This window comes from Hyla sarda, chromosome 3 (genome assembly GCF_029499605.1).
Source record: "Hyla sarda isolate aHylSar1 chromosome 3, aHylSar1.hap1, whole genome shotgun sequence".
NCBI classification, from domain to species: domain Eukaryota; kingdom Metazoa; phylum Chordata; class Amphibia; order Anura; family Hylidae; genus Hyla; species Hyla sarda.
Genome location: NC_079191.1, coordinates 330044506 through 330067752, shown reverse-complemented (window position 1 = coordinate 330067752; position 23247 = coordinate 330044506). Strand labels below are relative to the sequence as shown.

Below are 23247 nucleotides of genomic sequence, written 5' to 3'. Positions count from 1 at the left end.
GCTGAGCCCGCCTGCTTTCTATATACATAGTGTTTCCAGTTTCTCACTCTTTAGCACATGGTCATACATCTAGTTGCCTCGACACAAGTATAAATATAACTTTACATTTATCCACATTGAGTTTCTTTTGCCATTTCAGTGCCCAATACTCCAGCTGCCCCAGATCCCTCTGTAGTGTGATATTATCCTTCTCCGTGGAGATCATCTTTATTAGTATAGTCTGCAAATATTTAATTTCTACATTGTAATTCCTCCACAAGGTGATTAATAAACATATTGAAAAGAATCCGCAGCTTCCCCTTGGTCCATTCTATAACTGACCTCCTCATAGAAGGTGATCAGATTAGTCAGACAAGACCGATCCTGCATAAACCCATGTTGCATAACCCAGAATAGCATATCTAAGAAAACTTTAAAATAGTTTCCCCCATAACAGATGTAAAACTTTTAGGCCTATAGTTTCCAGGATCCCTTTCTGACCTTCTTATAAACACTGGCACCGCGTATGCTAAGCACATTGATATCTTACTGCTAGTCCTGTGAAACAATACCTGTCATCAAAGAATCCTTAAAAATCAGGAATAACTAGTCTAAGAGTACTTAATTCCTGAACATGCAGAACATGGGGGTGGATGCCACCTAGAACTTGTGGTACTTTATAATGACACCTTTCATTTTTAGCATAAAATGTACAGCACAATATTTACATTTGCATTAGGGGAGGGGCTTATAAGTGTGTTAAAATATTTGCTTTTATATGCAATCTTCAGATTGCTTACACTGAATAATACTATGCTATTGCATAGCATTACTCAGTGTTGTCTGCAATCTGCAGATAGAGCCTGGCAGATCTGGACCCATAAGGAGCAGCTGAGGAGACCTCCGACGGGCAGACAAACCGATCAGACCCCTCATACATGTTAGAGGGACAGATATTGTGGCGCTAAAGTATTGAGATCGCTATTGAGCATGACACTGCTGATAAATCTTCTGTGCTCACTTCATAGTCAGTATGCCACTCAGGATATAAATGTACAAATTGGTGCGTTAAGTACCAGGGTACCAGTGCGTATATTTATGTCCAATGTTCTTAATGGGTTCAAAAAGAGTTATAATTAATTCAAGTATCTATCTAGCTGTCTAAAATATGCAATAGCAGCTAACTTGATGTAAAAAATATATATATTGACCAGCCTTTTCAGGCTACAGTGACCTTGGTGGCTGCAAGGTCAAAAGTCAAACTTTATCCATCAATTACATAAAATTCATAAAAATAAGAAGAATATGCGTGTAATTAATCATTAAAATCAAAAAAGAAATTCAATAAATGGATTATTTGTCAATTATTAAGACCGAGTTTACAAATCCTCCATGCTTATCCTCTTTGTTTGAAATTTATAGAAAAAAATATATACTAAAATTTATAACATTTCCACATGATAAGTAGTTCATTCAAAGTTCAAGTGGTACTATTATTTTTATTAATTTGCCAATATAAAATATGAAATCTTGGTAACTTTTTCCTAAGATGCTTTTGTTATATAACTGAAGAGGAGAGTGATAAATAGGAGAGAAAGGCTCCATAGGCAGAAAAAAAAGAAAAAGGTGGAAAAAAATGACTGTTGGTTTACTGATGCTCTAATATTAAGGTGTTCCAGCCCTTGAAAATAATTTAACATTGAGTCAGGGTGAGACAAAAATAAATAAGAATTCAGTCACCCACCCCATACCACACACCTATTGTTCCGACAGCTCCCGGTCACAGCAGTTCACCGATGGTTCCTGTGACGTGTCAGCTCCACAGAAAATGCTTACCTAGACAGTCAGTACTGAGGTGGTCCCCACTGCTGCCAGTTACTGGGTGAATTGACGGTTCCTATGGGGTTAATGTGTAAGAGGAACCAGGAAGTAGCACTGAGTAGTGTTGATAGGGACGTAAGAACAGCAGCTGCATGGGATTGAGACAGGTGAGTATGTATTATTTTTTTATGGATCATCCCTTTAAACCCTTGTCTCTGCTCTTCTGCTAGGTTCAGCATGCAAAACATTCACAATAAATGCATGTAAGTTAAATACTAACATTTACTTGCAAACTTTGTAGGAGACAAATCATACAGCAATGTTTGGCTATGTGCAACCAATAGAATAATATTGTCAGTCTAATAGTAAAGTAGCTGTTATTGATTATTTAAAAAATCTTATATGTCATTGGGAGATATTGATTCATACTGTGTTACAGTCCTATGTGTTGTGATAAGGATATATTGTGCACCTTTTCATAAAACAAGGTTGTAGCGGCCATCACAACAAGCCCTTTGTCACAAATACTTATTTTTTCTATGCAGGCCATAATGACTACATGTGTCCCGCTACCAATCAGTGCACCATCGACAAGAACAGGAGAAAGAGCTGTCAAGCCTGTCGACTCCGCAAGTGCTATGAAGTGGGGATGATGAAAGGGGGTAGGTACTAAGTGCACTGAGAGAGGGATCTGCCAAATGTAGAAGATATTTTACTTTGTTACAATCAAAGAAACTTACATCCTAGAAAACCTCTGAGTTTGTCTATGAGTGCTTACAACCAGCTCACTCTCTTATCACTAAATTGAAAGGTTCATATAAAGACAATCTATGCACACAGAAAATTAGCCTTTATAGTGTCTGGAAAAATTGGCACAAAATATAAGATACTTAGGAGGACTTTTAAAGCACAATATTGCAAGTGCATTCATTTCGTACATTTTTTTAATGTTGTAGGCTTTTTTCACTTTTCATATCATAAATCGGATATCAAAAAACTTATTTCTGCACCTTGCATACAGAATTATTGGTACTAGAAACAGATGTTAAATCACAATTGGTAGAGTCTGTTATTGAAGTGAAACACTAGACTTTTGGATATAATGGACCCTCACTCCAAAGCAATGTAACCTAGACAACAGAGAAGGATACATTTCAAGTGCTTCAAGCATTAGTCCTTAAATGCAAAGAGGTCTGTTCTCGCACATAGGTGGGCCCAGTGCAAAGGTCACATGAAATGTCCCTCATTCTCTTGACAGCTTTACCACATGGTATTGTTGGTGGCAATGTGAAAGCTGTCAGTTGACTGTATTATTTTGTGTACGGTCAGTGCCAAACAGGTGTGTGTGATCTGTGTGGCTTCTCGGGTGCATCACTTTTCCCATTACCGGGAACACCATTGCTGCCAAATGAAAGACAGCTTGGCACCTCACAAATGTCTTACCCATTCATCAGCATTATATCATCTTCACATCTGTACCACAATACACAGGAAGGTTACCGGCAGAAGGCCCCCGAAGCTCCTGAGGTATGTAATCAGAGGTGGAGACAGGTTTGCTCTCTCTTGTTACATAGCACAGGAACTGTAAGAGTCTGGGTAAGAGATGCTGACAGTATCTGCTGTTATGCTGCAAGTGTAGAGAGGGTATGATGCTGATGACTAAGACACTTGTGTTCTATAGTAATGAGTTGACGCTCAAGTGGCAGAAAAAGGAAACTAAAGGGCGTAAGGATTCTCGTAATGGGAGAGTTGATTCTTAAAGAAGCATTGCTACTGCCATGGATAGTACTGGAATGGCGGAAACAATATATTTGTTGGGGGGGGGGGGATACTGGAAGGGAAGAAAGGATTCCGGAGGGCTATGATATTGAAAGAAGAAGATATGAAATGGGGGGTTATACAGCAAAAAGGGGAGATGATAATGGTCAGGGAATAATACTGGAAGGATATGATACTGCAGTAGGGGAGATGATACTAAGGATGGGGTGATACTGCAGGAAGGAGAGATTATATAAGAGGTGGGTTTAATACAGCAGAATGAAATGATACCAGACATACTAGTGGAAAAATAATACTAAATGGGCTTATTCGGTAGGGGGTAGTGTTGAAACTGGGGAGCGATGAGGGGTAGGAAGGATTCTAGAGAGGGCAGAAGAGGGGGAAATTATTACCAGAATGGGAAATGATAATGGCCTATGGTCCCTACACTGAAGGTGTAAGGACCTCAAGAGTAGTCAGTCAGTCCTAGTCAACAACAGTCAAGCAAAAAAGGCACCAAATCATCAAACAAGGGGTTAATCAGGGACAGGGCAAGAGTAAGAAACCAAGAAGACAGCTAAAGTACAGAAAGAAAGCCAAAGGATAGTTGAGTCACAGGCAAAAGGTCAGATACACAGATAGTTAGCAGTAAATACAGGAAGAACAAGAGTGCTGGGAAAATTCACCTAACATGGGCAGGGACTGGGCAGTGAAGAGCTCTGCAGAGTGTGATCCTCCCTGATTGGCTCCCGGCAGTGCAGGCATCCCTGAGCAGAGAGTCTGTCTGGGCATGCTGGAAGTTGTAGTGGAATATAAATGCACAGTGCAGTGTTTCCCAACCAGGGTACCTCCAACTCCCAGGTGTGTGTGGCCTCAGACAATCAGGGATGATCACACTCTGCAGAGCTCTCGACCTGATGCAAGAGTTTTGTAGGAGGGGGGAGGGAGTTTGCCATGGGGGAAGAGGGAGTTTTGGATGAGGGAGGAGGAAGAAAGGAGTTTGGTCTAAGAGATTTCAGGAAGACGTTCGAGGATGCCCGAGGATCATTTCTGAGCTAGCACATTGATTAAAGGGGTTATCTAGGAATTCAAAGACAGACCTTTTTTCTTTCAAAGACTGCACCCTGTCTGTCTCCATTTTGGGCGTGGTATTACAACTTGGCTCCATTCACTTCAATGGAACTGAGCTGCAGAACCTGGATAACCCCTTTAAACAAGGAATAACATTTAATATCTACACTAAACTAATGATTTATGCCACCTGTAAATAAAGCTACTTTAATACAAGATATTACACTAATTGTCAATGGGTATTTACACAGTTATCAAACATCTACACAATATAAAAATGCCTGACATACTTTTAAAGCCACTTGTGAGCCTAGCTACATGTGAATCCAGTCTTGATAGTAAATTGTTACTTCCAGTTCCCCTAATGCACTGCCCAGGGAAATGCTACTACAGGACATGCCTGTAAGCCTTTGATATTCTAAATGGGTCTACAAAGTTTACTAAAGGTTTTTTCAACCACTATTGTAAATATATCAGCACGTGTTGTTGCATTTATCATGTTTACAGGACACATACAACGGGATGGATGATATTTTACTTTTCTTAACATACTTCTGAAAAAATGTCACAGTTGCCAACTATTTAGACGTGAAATGGAGATGGAAAATGTGTCATCTGTAGACTGTAATCTTAGCACATAAATGCCTTCTATGTCCAATTATCTAAGGCTAGAGGGCACCAATAACAGTGCCATCCATAGTGCTATTAATCTACTGAGAGTGGTAATAGACTGACCATCCTATCAGACAATTCCTGGACATCCATTTCCCTATTAGATCCACTGTAGGACAATCCATGACTTAGGTTGATGCTTTTAAAAGGAATCAAACAACTTGTTCACTTGCACTAAACCCCATACACTGAGTTATAGTGCAGGTGAACATGAGTAAAATGATATTTTACTCCCCCTGATCGGTGGTCCCGTTACTGAGATAGAGCCCCTGTTGTAAATATGCAAATTAGCCCTTTTGCACAAAGGAGGCGAGAGCCAGCGGAAATAGGGGAGAAGAGGGGATGGAAGCAGGGATGCTTACAATGCCGGCTCCCACCTCCATTGCGCAAAATAGCTCATTTGCACATTAGCAACGGGGCTCTATCTCACTAACAGGATTATCGATCGAAGAGAGTAAAACGTTGTTTTACACACGTTCGCCTGCACTATAAACCTATGTAAGGGTTTAAGTGCGGGTGAACAAGTTGTCAGATTCCATTTAAGCAGGCAAATATTGGCCGAAAACCCCATGGTATTGGAGTTATACTACTTTAAAATATTTTGTATTACACTAACTGAAGGTATCTCGGATTGAAGGCTTAAAGCAAGCATTTTGCAGGCCTACATAGATTATGACATGTCTTCTTTTTATAAAGAATAGAGTCCTGTTGGAGAATTTCTTGTATGTGAAGGGTGAAGGCTGGATCACACACAGACTGAATGAGCTTACAGCAGAGCAGATGGTTTAAGTACAAGAAAAAACATCCCAGACATATACTGACACATAATATGCTCTAGAGTATTGTTTTCCCATGGGGGTCAATACAGGAAATATTTAATAGGCTGAAAATGTTGGGAACCTATCATTATTTTATATACTATGAAGCTTGTGGAAATCTGAAGTAAATTCTGTTGAAAACCTCTGTCTTCTGATATCAACAGCTATGTCCAAATCGTTCTTCCCACCATGCTTGACAGTTTTTTTTTTTTTTTGATAAATGCAAAAATGTAGGCCAGTAATTTTTTTTTCTCCTTGGCCGAATGAAGCTGCAACACTGCCAGTAATGTGTCTCCTACAGGAGCCAAGCAAAATAATGTTACATCTTAACCGGGAGAGGAACCACTTCTCATTCTTCTCATAATAAAACATGATATATCTCTTGTAATCCCACTTCAACACTCAACACAGTATACAAACAGGCGGCACTGATTCAAAATGCCAATCTTTGGCAGGGAGTTAATGCTTGGCACTTGTGTCGTCTTATCTAAATTTGCCTAAATTGCTATGTGCTCTAGCATTTACCTTTTGAAGTCCTAGGCCAGGGAGATGGCAGACATACATGGAAGCAGGGGTAATTCATTTTCTTGGTTTCAATGATAATATTTTACTTTAATATTCATCTAAAATTAGGTCAGACTACACAATTGACTTGGATAACACTTACAAACTAGCTGGGATTGGGCAAGCTCTTGAGGTGCCCTCAGTCTCTTATGTTCAGTATGATAGTTGTCAGATTGACATGAAAGGGGTACTCCACTGGAAAACATTTTTTTTTACTCAACTGGTGCTAACACCTCTGTACATTTTAGGAACTGTCCAGAGCAAATCCCCATAGCAAATCTATCCTACTCCTCACAGTTCCTAAAATGTACAGACTTGTCAGCAGAGAGCACTGTGGTCAGACAGAAAGGAAATTCAAAAAGAAAATAACTTCCTGTGAAGCATACAGCAGCTGATAAGTACTGAAAGGATTAGGATTTTTAAATAGAAATAATTTACAAATCTGTTTAACTTTCTGGCACCAGTTGATTGGAAAAAAAAATTCCGTGGAAGTATCCCTTTAAGTCACCTATTTTTTCCAAACTTGCTTGAAAAACAACCTTTGCATGTGTGTTCCTCTGTTATTCTTCTTGGACATGTGTAAATAATTGCAAGCTATATTTTTCAATTTCCTTTTCCTCCTGGGCACTAATATGGGCAGTAAAATGTAAACCCCAATCATTTAGGTTGAGGCTATGAATAAATCCCAATAAAGTTGTTTCAGGGCCATCCCAAATAATAATGATATCATCAATAAATCTCGGATAAAATTTCACGTGGGGATCACATATACCCCCCTCAAAGGCTCCCATATACAGGTTTGGGTAGGTCAGAGCAAACTTGGTCCCCATAGCCGTTCTGCAAACCTGTATATAAAAGCCCTGGTCATAGGAAAAGTGTCCCAACGTGAACTGTATAGCATCTAAAATAAATTGTTGCTGTTTGGCAGGCATTAACGGGTCTTCTGCCAAAAAGGATGCCATCCAAAGTGGCCCACAGATATCCCTCTTCCCACTGTATCTCCCTTAGGAGACTCAGTAGGTGCCCAGTATCTTTAAGGTAAGTGGGGAAGTGTATAACATAAGTTAATGATCAATATATTCAGACAAATTTCCAGTTAAGGAACCCATGCTGGCAATAATGGGATGTCCCGGGTGGTGGATGGGATCCTTATGGATCTTGGGTAAAATATAAAAATATGACACACTAGGATTGGGGTTGTAGATATAATCTCTCTCTTTTGAGGAGACAATGTTGGTCATAGCATAGGCGTCATCCAACAATTTTTTTTTACTTTTTATTGAAACCTTCAGTGGGGTCCTCTCTTGTTCTAGCTTCTATAATAATTTTCAATTGACAGTATATTAAGGGGGTCTGATCTGATTTTTCCTCCCTGCATATCAACTTTCATTTGGATGAGCGCTGCCTTCTCTTTTTGTGATTTTGGGTAATTTTACTTTGAACTTGTAGGCACTTGTTTACTGGGCCTATTACAAGGTTCCATTGTTGTGTCCGGAGGGCAACACAAACTATTGCAGGATTGTTTCTGCAGCCCTTTGATCATGATTTATTGGCCGCACATGTCTTATTACACGATGAGATATGTGGCTGATGAAAATGATTTTTCAGCATGACAAAATAACATCGGCACAGGGTGATATCAGTTTATGTAATAAGGCTATTAGGAGAAAGTAGGATACTCCACTAGAGCTGTGATTCTCCAGATTTTGTGATGCTACAGTGGCCACCTTGGCCTTACAGCTTGTGGGTATCAGGTCCCGCTGTAAGATTATTATTATATATTTTTTTTCTTATTGCAAATGCAAACAGTGGAGAGCCACAGGTTGGAGTCCACCAGTGTATACAATTAGGTGTTTAGACCTGTGAATGGTGTTTGGGATTGTATGTCCTCCAAAGGTCTCTTTATATGCAACTGAGTACCAATGGCCTAACCCTGGAAAACAAAATTGATAATATGCATCCAACTTTGTATGAGACGGCAGTGACAGAAAGATTATTTTGGAATGGAGTAATTTGTAACTCATTCTGGGAAATAAGGGCATTCAGTAAAACGGTATGCATTCAACATTGGATCAAAAATCCTATTTTCAAATGCAACGATTCATTTAAAGAAATTGGTTTTACTGTGGCCTTTAACAAAACCTTGAGATATATTCCCATATTTGTGGTGTACAGCTTTTCATGCAACAGCCTATTCCAGAGGTGATATCTTCTTTATTGCTGTAGAGAGAAGTGATCTTATCAAATGTCAGGAGCATGCCTGAAATGACCTGCTGACCTTTTACTGTATGTAACCTACCATTACTGTTTATCAGTAGTATGACTGAGCGGACGTTATACGATCCATTCACTATGTATTTTACTATTGAAAGGAAGATTAAAAGACAATTTTGGCAGTCCATGGGCTTTTACAAGTGTCTTGAATTCAAGGAGGAGAATATATTTCTTATTTCAAAATGGTTCAATTTTGTGACTTCTGATATTAAAGTCATTTTCAGTAATGGCACAATTTTGATCTGTTCCATCTCCTTTATAAAAAATATTGTTTTCCCAATTTTTTTCTGTTCTGAAAAAAACGAGCATTTGTAAGTGTATGTGACATCTATTTGCCTACATATCTATCAATCTATCTATAGTATGTTTATACTGATTAGCCATTAACATTGTAGTTCCCCCTCGTGCTGCCAGAACAACACTGTTGAACGATGGGCTCCACAAGACCTTTGAAGGTGTCTTGTGATATCAAGCCCCAAAACTAGCATCAGATCCTTTTAAAGTAGACCAGCAGTAGAACAGGAGGGCAAGTAAGCCCATTGCTAAATAAGACTAGTCTTCAGGCAAGCCTTTGTATCTCTTTAGTCCAATGTTGAGATATAAGCCTTTTTGTTGTTCTTCAAATGAGGTTCAAAGCTCTTTGGGGGTGTTCCCCGGCACTGTAAGAACCCAGGTAAGTCCAGCCATGACCATGGATGGTTCATCCACACTATGGGGGAGATTTATCAAAACCTGTGCAGAGGAAAAGTTGCCCAGTTGCCCATAGCAACCAATCACATTGCTTCTTTCATTTATGAAATGTCCTGTGAAAAATGAAAGAAGCGATCTGATTGGTTGCTATCAGCAACTGGGCCTAATTTCCTCTGCACAGGTTTTGATAAACCTCCCCTTATAACCCTGCATATTGGGTTTAGTGCGGGTGAACTAGTTGTCAAATCCCCTAATATATATTTACACAATAATTCTTTTTATTTACTAATTTTATTTTGGGGTATCTATACATGGATTGAATAATTTACATATTCACACAGTAGGAATGGTAAACTTATAGATAAATCAAATAATAATTTTTTCTCCACTAACTTCTAACTTTATAGCTACCCGTGGAGGGTCTGTTTTTAGCAATGGGGACTTTGTATCTAGCAATAAGGTCTGTGTGGCTGGCACTGTATGGTCCATTAATTGCTTGCTCTATATGTAGCCTTAAGAATGATAATGTATGGGGGCTCTTACGCATCTTTATTTATGAAAAGTATAGCTATGTTATAGGGGGCCCTGTGCTCTGTGTTTGCATGCATACCCTTTTTACAATGCTTTCAATGAATATCTTGCATTCTTGCAAATGTTGCCTTCTCAGTAAAGTTCACAATAATATGCAGTAATTTGTTATCCCCCTATACAGTCATATGTTATCCGCATAAATTTTACAAACTCTATGTAGATGTGTACTTACCTAAAGGGGTATTACTAAAGGGGCTTTATACATCTTGTATGATCGCAGGGGTCCCGCCGCTGGGGACCTCTGCGCTCTTGGTGCAGCCCCCGCTACCTCTGAGAGGGGGACGTGACGTCATGGCCACGCCCCTTTAATTTATGTCTATGGGAGGGGAATTAATGGAGGGGATGGCCGGTTCTGCACCGATATCATGAGGGTTCCCAGCGGCGGGACCCTTGCGATCATACATCTTATCCCCTATCCTTTGAATAGGGGATAAGATGTATACAGCCAGAATACTCCTTTAACATTATCCCATTTACAGCAAGTTATATAGTGTTAGTACACTCAAAAGAAATATAAGGATATCCTTTCACCTACACTCATAAACTAAAACTAACAAGGCTGACTATGGACCAGGTTTTACACAATGGATTTATTGTATTTGGTACTATTTGGAGACGTTGAGTGAACTTTTTTGTGTTTTGTTATTCCTTTTATAGCGCAAGTCCTTTCCAAAGTTTGTGAAGTACAAATATATGATGATGTAAACCCATAAAATTATTTTAATTGCTTATTTTATTTTTGTTAATATTAATATAGGAAGAGAGGCGCCACATTTACAATAAGTGTCTATTGCTTGGCAGGAGTATCTGAAACAAATGTTATCATAAGATGATATGATACACATGTATCCCAGATATACAGCAAGAAACCACTTCCAAAAATATTTTGGTTAAGAGCATTAAGCTTGTGGAAAGTGGTTAAATGTTATAAGATACAAATACAATACAAAAATTTTGATTTTAATTAAATGTTTACAGAGTTGGTTTTATCTAACTTTAAAAAAAGAGTTTACCAATAAGAAATGCACATAAGGAAATTGCTTGAACACACAGTGACTGCCAGGCATGACCAAGATGCACCTGGCAAACGGTCTACACCAATATACAAATATATTGATTGATTCCGGTACACATCATACTTATGTTTAATTATGTATACATTATACATATGTTTTCTGTTTATTTTGTATTAAAAAAAATTCAGCAAAATTTTTTTTATTAGAATTTTGAGTTTGAAGTCATGGCAATGGCTTAACAACCCATGGGTTTAATATATAGCTCTAGATTTCCTTGTGTACATGGCATAGATATGTACCCATAAACTATTGCTATTGTTGAAGTAATATTATGAAAACGATTGTTCTATTTGGAAACCGTTTGTCTACTTCCTCTGTTTAGATTCAGTTTTAGCTGCTCATGCTGGGTATACCTTCCACTGCCATCCTATTTGTTCTCATTTTGCTGATGTTTCGTTCGCACACACACGGGGCCTCATTTATTAATAGTGTCAGGTTTTTACTAGTGGGAAAAGTAGTTTCAGACTTGCAGGATTCCTCTCTATTTACTATTAGGAAAAGTCGGGAACATTTTCTGACCAGCTTTTTCTAGGTGGATATTTCCAGCCATTTATCCACAGGATTTTCTGTGAATTCAATAGTAAATCAGTCAGGTTGTGAAACCACGCCCCCTTTTGGACAGACCATGCCCCTTTGTGACAGACCACACCTCTTTTTGGCTTTTCACAGTGCAATGTCGGGTTTGCGGGATTTCAAAAACAAAGACAAAAACTGGTCAGTTTCAGCTTAGTAAATGAGTCCCATTCTCTGCTATATTCTCTGTGGGGCTGAGCCAATTGAAGACCAGGGAGCAGGCTATATTTTAGATACAATATTTAATTGAGGATTCATGAATCAATAATTAATCAATAATTTATATATGTACGTATTAACATGTTACTGTTAAACCATATTCTGCAATGCACCTATGCATTCTCTGCCAAATATATTACACTGTTTAATCTCATAAACTCAAAAAGGATAGTGAGCAAAGGTTAAGATAACATGTGGAGTGCAAGAAATATATCGTGAAAACTTAGGTGTGTTCCTCTAAATAAATTTTCTGATGTAGATACGGTATCAGTTCTGGAAAGTCTCATTTTTGAAGACCAGAACATCTCATGGAATCTAAGTTCATCAATCACAGCAGTTGGTTGGAAAACCCATCCAAGGAGAAGGCAACCTAAATTAAAACATTTCCCTCATTTTTCAGTAGCTGGTAAACCACAAATATTTAAAGTTATCTTTAAGAGAATTTCGCCTGGAAAGCATGATAACTGTTATCATAAGCCTTGTATCATTTTGTAAAAAAAATGTTTGTTTTTTTAATATCAGATTGTAAGTGGATTCTGCATCTGGTAAATCCACTAAAGTAATGACAAATGAATGCTTAATAATATACTATTTGTCATGGAGGTTATTAACACTGAAGACCCTTCTTGTGCAGTCTAATCCCACTAGTCTTTAAATTCTGTATTAAAAATATTGACTGCCAGATAGAGGACATCGTTCATGAAATACATTTAGCCAGTTGGCTTGTTTACCTAAAAATCCACACCTTTGGCCCTTTGTTCTGGGCTAATGAACATGGTATTCACATTTGCTTTTCAGGTTATTTTCGGTTGATAATTTTTATCTTTTAATTTAAGGATATCGACTCATACCATAGATATTTAACCCCTAACGACACAGGATGTAAATATATGTCCTGTGCCTTGGTACTTAACGGACCAGGACGTCCTGTACATGATCGTGAGCACTGGAGTGGTGCTCGTGTCATGCGCGGCAGGTCCTGGTTGCTATCAGCAGCCAGGGACCTGCTGGTAATGGGGGACATCAGCAATTGTGCTTATGTCTGCCATTAACCCCTCAGATGCCGTGATCAATACAGATCATGGCATCTGCGTCAGTGCGGTCAGAAAAATGGATGACCGGATCGCCCTCAGCGCTGTCACTGGGATCTATTAATCCATAATGGCAGGGGTCCCCTCACTTGCCTCCGTCCATCTCCATGGGTCTTCTGCTTTGGTCTGAGATCGAGCAGACCAGAGCAGAAGTTCACCGATTACACTGATCAGTGCGTTGCCCTATGCATAGCACTGAACAGTATTAGCAATCAAATGATTGCTGTTAATAGAACCCTATGGGGACTATTAAAGTGTAAAAAAAAAGTTACAAAATGAAAAAAAAAAGTTTAAAAATTATAAATAAAAAAGTAAATCATCCCTATTTTCCATTTTACCTCAAGAAAGTGTAAACATTTTTTTATTAATAAACATATTTGTTATTGCCACATTCGTAAATGTCCGAACTATCAAAATATAATGTTATTTATCCCGTACAGTGAACAGCGTAAATGTAAAAAATAAAAGTCCAAAAATGCTTGTTATTGTCACCTAATATTCCCCCCCAAAAATTATTAAAAGTTTCATATATGCAAATGGGGTATCAATAAAAAGTACAGATCACACCACAAAAATGGGCCCTCATACCACCGCTTATATGTAAAAAATGAAGAAGTTATAGGTCATCAAAATAGAGGGATTTTAACCCCTTAAGGACCCGGGCTTTTTCCGTTTTTTCATTTTCAATTTTTCTTCCTTAAATTTAAAAAATCATAACTCTTTAAAATTTTCGCTTAAAATTCTATATGATGGCTTATTTTTTGCGTCACTAATTCTACTTTGTAATGACATTAGTCATTTTACCCAAAAATCTATGGTGAAACAGGAAAAAAAATCAATGTGCGACAAAATTGATGAAAAAACACTATTTTGTAAGTTTTGGGGGCTTCCGTTTTTACGCAGTACATTTTTCGGCAAAAATGATACCTTATCTTTATTCTGTAGGTCCATACAGTGAAAATGATACCCTACTCGTATAGGTTTGATTTTGTATCACTTCAGAAAAAAATCATGAATACATGCAGGAAAATTTATACGTTTAAAATGGTCACCTTCTGACCCTATAACTTTTTTATTTTTCTGTGTTCAGGGCGCTATGAGGGCTAATTTTTTGCGATGTGATCTGAAGTTTTTAGCGGTACAATTTTTGTTCTGATCAGAATTTTTGATCACTTTTTATTCACTTTTATGTGGTATAAAAAGTGATCAAAAATATGCTATTTTGGACTTTGGAATTTTTTTTGCGCGTACGCCATTGAACGTGCGGTTTAAAAAGTGGTATATTTTTATAATTCGGACATTTCCGCATGTGGCGATACCACATATGTTTATTTTTATTTTTATTTACACTGTGTTTTTTTTATTCTTGGAAATGCCGGTTGAATCAAACTTTTATTAGGGGAAGGGATAATTGAAAGGGTTAATGATTTTTTTACACTTTTATTATGCAATATTATAGCTCCTATAGGGGGCTATAACATTGCATTAACTGATCTTTTACACTGATTGATTCATCTCCATAGGAATGGATCAATCAGTGTTTCCGGCGATTGAATGCTCAAGCCTGGATCTCAGGCTTGAAGCATTCATTCGGCGATCGGACAGCGCAGGAGAAGGTAAGAAGACCTCCTCCTGTGCTACAGCTGTTCGGGATGCCGCGATTATACCGCGGCGATCCCGAACAGCTCCTTGAGCTAGCCGGGCACTTTTACTTTCGTTTTTAGCCATGCGGCTCAGCTTTGAGCGTGCGGCTAAAGGGTTAATAGCGTGCGGCACTGCGATAGTGCTTCACTATGACGCCAGGCCCGCCGCGATATGATGCGGGGTCACCGTGTGACCCCGCGTTATTTTGCAGGACCGGGACCCAGGACGTACCAGGCCCGCTGCGATATGATGCGGGGTCACCGTGTGACCCCGCGTTATATCGCAGGACCGGGACCCAGGACGTACCCATACATCCTGGGTCCTTAAGAGGTTAAGCACACTAATTTGGTTAAAAAGTGTGAGATTTTTTTTAAAGCGGCACAATAATAGAAAAGTATGTAATCCTGGGTATCATTTGCAAAATTGTGGTTTTCTTTTCCATTTCCCCACACAAATAGTATTTTTTAAATTTCACCATACATTTTATGGTACAATGAGTGATGTCATATAAAGGACAACTGGTGGTGCAAAAAACAAGCCCTCATACTTGTTTGCGGATGGAAATATTACAGAGTTATGATTTTGAGAAGGTGAGGAGGAAAAAATGAAAATGCAAAAGTAAAATTGGCTGCTTCCTTAAGGCCAAAATTGTCTGTGCCCTTAAGGGGTTAAATTAACTGTGGAGGGAGTGTGTCCTCATTTTATGTAGTGAGAATATGCATTACATTTATGAGCTTAAATTATATTGTACTGATTTTAGGCTCTCTTTATCCATGCCCACTGGTGTTTTTTTTATTGTAATAGTGGTTTGTGTACAGTTCTAAGCTGGACATAAACATAACATTAATGTCAGCTGTACATTACAAGTGCTGGCAGGGTTGGCAAGTTTTCTTTTTCATGTAGGCAAAGAGGGCTTATTTCCCTTTCCTTAACCCCTTAAGGACCAAGGGCGTACAGGTACGCCCTTGGTCCTGCTCTCCTGATATAACGTGGGGTTACACAGTAACCCCGCGTCATATTGCGGCGGGCCCGGCGTCATAGTGAAGCCGGGACCCGCCTCTAATAGCGCGCAGCGCCAATCGCGGCACCGCACGCTATTAACCCTTTAGCCGCGCGCTCAGAGCTGAGCCGCGCGGCTAAAAGTGAAACCGAAAGTGGATGGCTAGCTCAGTGGGGCTGTTCGGGATAGCCGCGGCTAATCGCAGCATCCCGAACAGCTAACAGGACAGCGGGAGGGCCCCTTCCTGCCTCCTCGCTGTCCGATCGCCGAATGACTGCTCAGTGCCTGAGATCCAGGCCTGAGCAGTCATGCGGCAGAATCGTTGATCACTGGTTTCTTATGAGAAACCAGTGATCAGCATAGAAGATCAGTGTGTGCAGTGTTATAGGTCCCTATGGGACCTATAACGCTGCAAAAAAAAGTGAAAAAAAAGTGAATAAAGATCATTTAACCCCTCCCTTATTAAAAGTTTGAATCACCCCCCTTTTCCAATAAAAAAAAAACACAGTGTAAATAAAAATAAAAATAAACATATGTGTTATCACCGCCTGTGGAAATGTCCGAATTATAAAAATATATCATTAATTAAACCGCTCGGTCAATGGCGTGCGCGCAAAAAAATTCCAAAGTCCAAAATAGTGCATTTTTGGTCACTTTTTATATCATTTAAAAATGAATAAAAAGCGATCAATAAGTCCTATCTATGCAAAAATGGTACCGTTAAAAACTTTAGATCACGGCGCAAAAAATGAGCCCTCATACCGCCCCATACACGGAAAAATAAAAAAGTTATAGGGGTCAGAAGATGACAATTTTAAACGTATTAATTTTCCTGCATGTAGTTATGATTTTTTCCAGAAGTCCGACAAAATCAAACCTATATAAGTAGGGTATTATTTTAATCGTATGGACCTACAGAATAAAAATAAGGTGTCATTTTTACCAAAAAATGTACTACGTAGAAACGGAAGCCCCCAAAAGTTACAAAACTGCGTTTTTTTTTCAATTTTGTCGCACAATGATTTTTTTTTTCCGTTTCACAGTAGATTTTTGGGCAAAATGACTGACGTCATTACAAAGTATAATTGGTGGCGCAAAAAATAAGCTATCATATGGATTTTTAGGTGCAAAATTGAAAGAGTTATGATTTTTTAAAGGCAAGGAGCAAAAACGAAAATGCAAAATCGGAAAAAAAACCCGGTCCTTAAGGGGTTAAATATATAAACATGCCCCCATGGCTAGTCATGCATGTTAAAAGTGGAGTTGGGACAAATATCTGTCATCTAAATTAACATTTACCTTAAAAGTATCTGATGTGTATTTTTAGCTTATACAAAAATGTTACTATTGTAACTACATTGGCTGGTCAATGGACAACAGGACTGTACTTCACTGATAGCAGTTGCTTTTCCTGGGTCCTAACTGTGGTTTCAAATACTCTTAAACCCTCAGTACTTACATTAGAGCTGAGTAGTATTGCAAAAAAATTTTTACAAAGCACATATCAATACTGTCCGCTATCGAGAGCAAGAGTAGCAGTTCACCAAGAGACAACAGAGATCAGAGATGATACAATGGACTATGGCACAAATTCAGGAATGAAGCAAATGAAGATGAACAGACACAAACAAAAAACTAACTCTAGCTAAATGTCCTTAATTTTTCATTAGATCTTTCTCTTAACCCTAACCTTACACCTGGCACAGATTAGCCTTACTGTTTTTGCAAATGCCATATGGGTCTCCACTAATTTTCCCTAGCAGAAAGGATAAGCAGGCATGACAACCCAGCTACATTTAGGAAGGTCACAGCAACGAACAGTTTACTGCAGTGGAAAAGTCATCATTCCAAACCTCTTAAGAATGGTATACCAATAAGACAATACCTGAGAATCTACAGAAAATGTTTGTCTCTGCTGGCCTTCAATCAACGGGCAAGTGACCTGAAGAAGGAGATGGTAAATTGCACATCATTGGGACTTTGAATGATAAGGCGAGAAAGTAAGAACTATTTTAGGACACTGGTGTGTCCTGTAGGGGGGCCCGGATTTCAAGGATATCCTTTCTAGGTATCCTTTAGTGACATACAAGAGGAGGAGGTAGATCAAGAACAAATTTGTTTGTAACAATTTTCAATTTCCCTCCCAAAAATGGAACATGGTCGGAAAGGAAACCACTAGGAACATTTAGATGTGGTGGCTTCATAACGTGCTCACAGGTTGAACAGACCAAAACTTTCAGGAGCACGATCAGAGGAGAACAAAAGACAATATTTTGATAATTGCAGAACGAAAAAAGTAGTTTACCTATGCATTTGTGTTTGTCACCTTCAATATATTGGTAAAAGAAGGAGGGAGTTCAGGAGGAGAATTAGGGACCATATTGGTAATATTAAAAATTGTTGGAACACTCCTATGTCAAAACACATCTGGAAGACACATGAAGGGTAATAGAGAAGTGTTATCTTTCTGTGTAAAAGAAGTCGTGCATCCATCTCAAAGAGGTGCCATGCCCCCTCCCTTTCAGAACAAAAAGTTCAGAATTTTGTGGTGGCATGCAGGAGATTGCAGAAGTTTCTAGTGGTGGAACCCCTGCGATCAGACATCTTATTTCCTGTCCTTTGGATAGGGAATAAAATGTATAGGGGCGGAGTACCCCTTTAAGTACTGACTGTATCCACAAATATACCATCCATTTCAAAATATTAATTTGTCTGCTCCTGATTTACTAAAACAGGAAAACATGTCAAGACAATAGGAAAAATTACACTAAGGGAAGAGTGACGTAATTTAGCAACATTACAACCCTATAATAATCAAATAGCTTATAGATGCTGGATTCTCAACTCGTCTGTCAATTCAGAAAGAAAGAACATTATAGTCAATCAGATCTCTAAAGGAACTACTGTCCAAATGGGGATATGAGATAAAGACACAAAAGACAGGAAAAGTGATAATCAATTAAAGCAGATTCTGGAGGAATGGGTCACCGTAAAGTAAAGCTAACATAGGAATAAGGCTGGGTTCACACCAGCGTTTTTCATTTTTGTTACTCAGTTCTGTTGAAATATTTGAGAAACTGAAATGAAATTAGAATTAATTGATCCTATTCATTTTAATGGGTGATTTTTACTGGACATGCACTAATTTTTTTCCCATCAGAAATTATGGACATTCTTAGGTAATGGAGGTAATCTTCATTAGCCCTTGTTATTTTTTACATCTGTTATTGCTACTGAGCATGCTCAGAAAAAAGAATGCAAATGGTTAAAAAAAACTGATGTTTTAATGGATAGTAATAAATGTGAACAGTTTGCTATTTTACATTAAATTTTAACGAAATATTTTAAAAGAATGGACCATGAACATCAGTTTTAGATCCATTAAGAATGGTATCCATTATATGACAATAACAGACATCTCATAACGGATTTGCCCAACGCTGATTTGAACATGACCTAAGAAGGGTTGTGGGACAGAGCCCACTTAAAGGCTTTGGACTTTAGGACTTTTTTTCTCTCCCCCTTTTCCACCTTGGTAAAATATGATTCAATTTAAACACAATTGCCACAAATTAAATATTTATTGTCAACGATTTCTGATTAAAAAGATAAAAAGAAAGAGGCCACAGAAGTGGAAATAGTAAATAAATTGAATAAGGTGAGGTAGGCAGGAGCGTTGTTTCCTCCTCCCCTCCATCTTTGATACTTCACTCAGTGAAGCGATCAGGGGAAAGGCGGCATCGAAGGAGCCAACTGCAAAGAATGTAGCTGCGTTCTGATCTTGACATTTAACCATCAGTTAGACCGCAGCATCTATGACTGCAGCATTTATCAGGACGACAGAGGAGGGGGCTCCCTTTGCTCCTCATCTGGGCACCAGATTGTGGGCACCTATAGTAGCCATGGCAACCGGAAGCCTGACCATAGATTCCATTGTCATGGCTACGGAAGCAGATCAGGCACTGCCTGAGGCAGAGTTTGATATGCTGTGCTATGCCCGTCAGTGTAACACTGATAAACATTGACATATTGCAGTGCAGAAAAGATTTATACTGCACTGTATTATATATATGATCAGTAAAGAGTAATGTGTAAAAAAAAGTGAAAAAATATATTACAGTTAAAATAGTTTTTTAGTCTTAACCAGTTTTGACTAAATACCTTTGTTCAAACTAAAACTTATTGAAAACCAATTTTGACTTAGATTTTTTTCCCCTGATCTTTTATAATTGTTCGTCTGGAGTCCATCCCAGTCCATACCAGGAGGTAGCACCATGCTATTCATGCTATTAAGTAGTTGTGTCTGTTACACAATGTAACCAGATAAGCGGATTGCTGTAACTCTATGGGGTTATACTGACATATAAATGTTCTTTTGGTATGGCGATATTGCCCTATGAGGAGCTCTGTCTGTTTTTTATATATTCATAATGTATAATTCCCAACACTTTCAGGTACTTTTAACTGATTTGTTTCACTCAAACAGGTTTCCATAGTCAAAACTAGTTTTAAAACAGATTCAACAATACATACCAGGCTAATACCTCCTCTGAGTCATCTAATACCTTTGCATAATCAGGTGCCCGACTTTCTTGACATATTATAATACTTTCATTCAAACTGGTTTTCACAGGTTTTAACTAAGTCATTTAGTTAGAACTAATTTTCTCCAGTTTAAACCAGTTGTAATTGACATTCAGGTTTTTCGATTAGCAGTAAATCCTAGTTTCCATGAAGGCTCTCAGTAAAAACTGATTTCAACTAGAGAAAAGCAGTAAATTTCGTTTTCACAAAGGCTCTCAGTGAGAACTGGTTTTCACTTGGGAAAACCAGTTTTAACTGAAAAAAAAAAATATATATATATAGTCCCCTTAAAAACGTCAACTCATTCCACAAAAAAAGTCCTCACACAATTGTGTAGGTGAGAAAAATTAAAAAATGTAGACTCTTAGGACATGGCAATGCACAAGTGTAAATGTAATAACCCATTATAAAAAGTATATAAGTTAGGTATTGCCATAATCATACTGACCTGCAAAAACAAATTTATACCACACTGTGAATTCACACAGTGAACACTGTAAAAAAAATTATAAGAAAGTCATCAAAATTACCAATGTTAATACTGCCTCCATAAATATGAAATAAAAAATGATCAAAACATCATATGTAACCCAAAGTGGTACCTCAAACAACATCAAGTCATCCCGCAAAAACCAAGCCCTCATACAGCTCAATCTCTTAAAAAAAAAGAAAAAAAAAGTTAGTTTTTTTTCAAAAAGTAATAACAGGGGAGTTTCCTAAGGAAAACTTACAAGCTTAGATATTTACAAGCCCTAAAGAGGGGAAGGAGCTACATAAACCACAAAACTATAGATCAATTTCACTTTTAAATGCAGATCCACATTATAGCCAGATTTGATAGCTATAGAGCAATATGGTTTCATAAAAGGTCGACAAGTAAGTGATAACACAAGAATCCTGCTTAATTTTTTTTTTATCATATAGAAAAGGGTGGGAAGCCAACATTGATGCTGGCTTTGGATGCCGAGAAGATGGTTGTTTGCCTTCTTGGCATTACAACATATGGGTTTTAAGGAAGATATTTTCTCTGGAATTTGTTTATTATATTATTCACCACCAGCTTAAGTTTTTGCAAACAGTACCTTATCACAGGAGTGTGGAATATCAAACAGAACCCAGTAGTAATGTCCCTTATCCATGATGGTTTTTCACTTTATAAATAGAAACTCTTGCTCAGGCCATCCGAATGAACCCGAAAATCTTTGCTGTAAATATTGAAAAGAAACGTCATAGCTTTATAAGCAGATGGCACTCCAAACTTTTTCCTTTAGGTGGTGGCGGGATAAAATCAGGCGCTGTAAGACTACCAAAGTAGCGGGAAAACATTCTTTCTTTCTTTTTTTTTAGCTTTATATACAGATTACACAATACTGAGCTAACTTCATTGTATTATCATCTGGCTGAGCTAGCACACCCAGGTGTTAACCTACACAGCATTCTATGCAGTTTTTAAGATTAAAAAGAAAAGGATTGGTGCAGCTCACAATTAACTACTGTCCGAGGTGTAAGGGCAATCACTTATACCCAAAGTGAGGATAGGATTCTAAAGTATTATACAAAAGTAGCCCAAACCTCAAGGAGAGTAGAATAAGATGAATCTTTTGAATAAATATATTTTTCAAGACCATGCTTCAATTAAACTGATTTTTTATTTACATATAAAGTCATTTCAATTGCACATATTCCTCACACAAGGCCCTTGTGGGAGGAAAAATTACTGGCAGATATAAAAACAATAAAATCAATACAAAAGATCCATATAAAACATAAAGTGTGTTGCAGGTTCAGCTACTGGACGTCCGGATGGTTAAATAGTCTTTATATGGTGAAGTGAGATTGGTGAAATGTCCATAAAAGTTATTGCAATATTATTTGGATATTACCCGTTCCTGAATTTGGTCTAGTACCGTGATGGTGATGTGCGAACAGTACTTTCGCTGGCCGAAGAGCGCTGGTGGGCACTGAGTGCGGCTGGTCCGGACTGCGCTGGACCCAGTAAAATGCCACACAGTTGCTGGCCTCGTAGCAGCGGCCTCTGACGTCAGCTAGGAAGGTGTTAGCAGCTAGTGGATCACAGGGGATGGATCACAGGATCACTGTTAGCAGCGGAGAGACAGATCGGCACGGAGGATCTCTTGGCAAGTGGATCTTCAAATAGGTGGATTGCAGGGACGGTGAATGATGATAATATTAAGATTGCAGATTCCAGGCTCACAGTAGCTGGCACACACTGTGAGCTAGCAGTATATTCAAAGTGATGGTAAGCTAAATGCATTTCAGGGTACTTAGGCAAATCGCTCTCGACCCCTTCGAGAGTCGAGCGTGATTTGCCTAAGTACCCTGAAACACGTTTAGCTTACCATGACTTTGAATATACTGCTGACTCACAGTGTTTGCCAGCTACTGTGAGCCCAAATCTGCAATTTTAATATTATCATCATACAAAAATCTGTTTAATTGAAGCACGGTCTTGAAAAAATATATTTATTCAAAAAATTCATCTTATTCTACTCTCCTTGAGGTTTGGGCTACTTTTGTATACTTTTTTAAGATTAATTGTCTGGTGCATAAAATACTCGCATTTTGCTAGACAATGCCAACTCTCTGTACATGTGGAACATAATGTCATATTATATCTGGGGAGGGAAAAGACCAAGAATAGCTTTGTTTTTGTTATATAGCAACCGTTTGGTAGGAGGTTTGGGAATCCCAGAACTAAAAAATTATTGTATGGCAACATTGGCTTCATTGTTAAAGGTCTTGTGGAACATACGTAACACAATGGCCTAACATTGAAAATTGGGATGTTCAGCCTTATAATC

The 23247-nt window shown here is 38.3% G+C and overlaps 1 protein-coding gene across 6 annotated transcripts in view; it reads left to right on the top strand.

Moving 5' to 3' along the window:
• ESR1 (estrogen receptor 1) overlaps positions 1-23247 on the top strand; it is a 305869-nt gene that overhangs the window by 212921 nt on the left and 69701 nt on the right. For all 6 annotated transcript variants that reach the window (XM_056567295.1, XM_056567298.1, XM_056567301.1 and 3 more), the window contains one exon: positions 2346-2462. In XM_056567295.1, coding sequence (XP_056423270.1) covers positions 2346-2462 — 117 coding nt within the window. The remainder of the gene's footprint in view (positions 1-2345; positions 2463-23247) is intronic.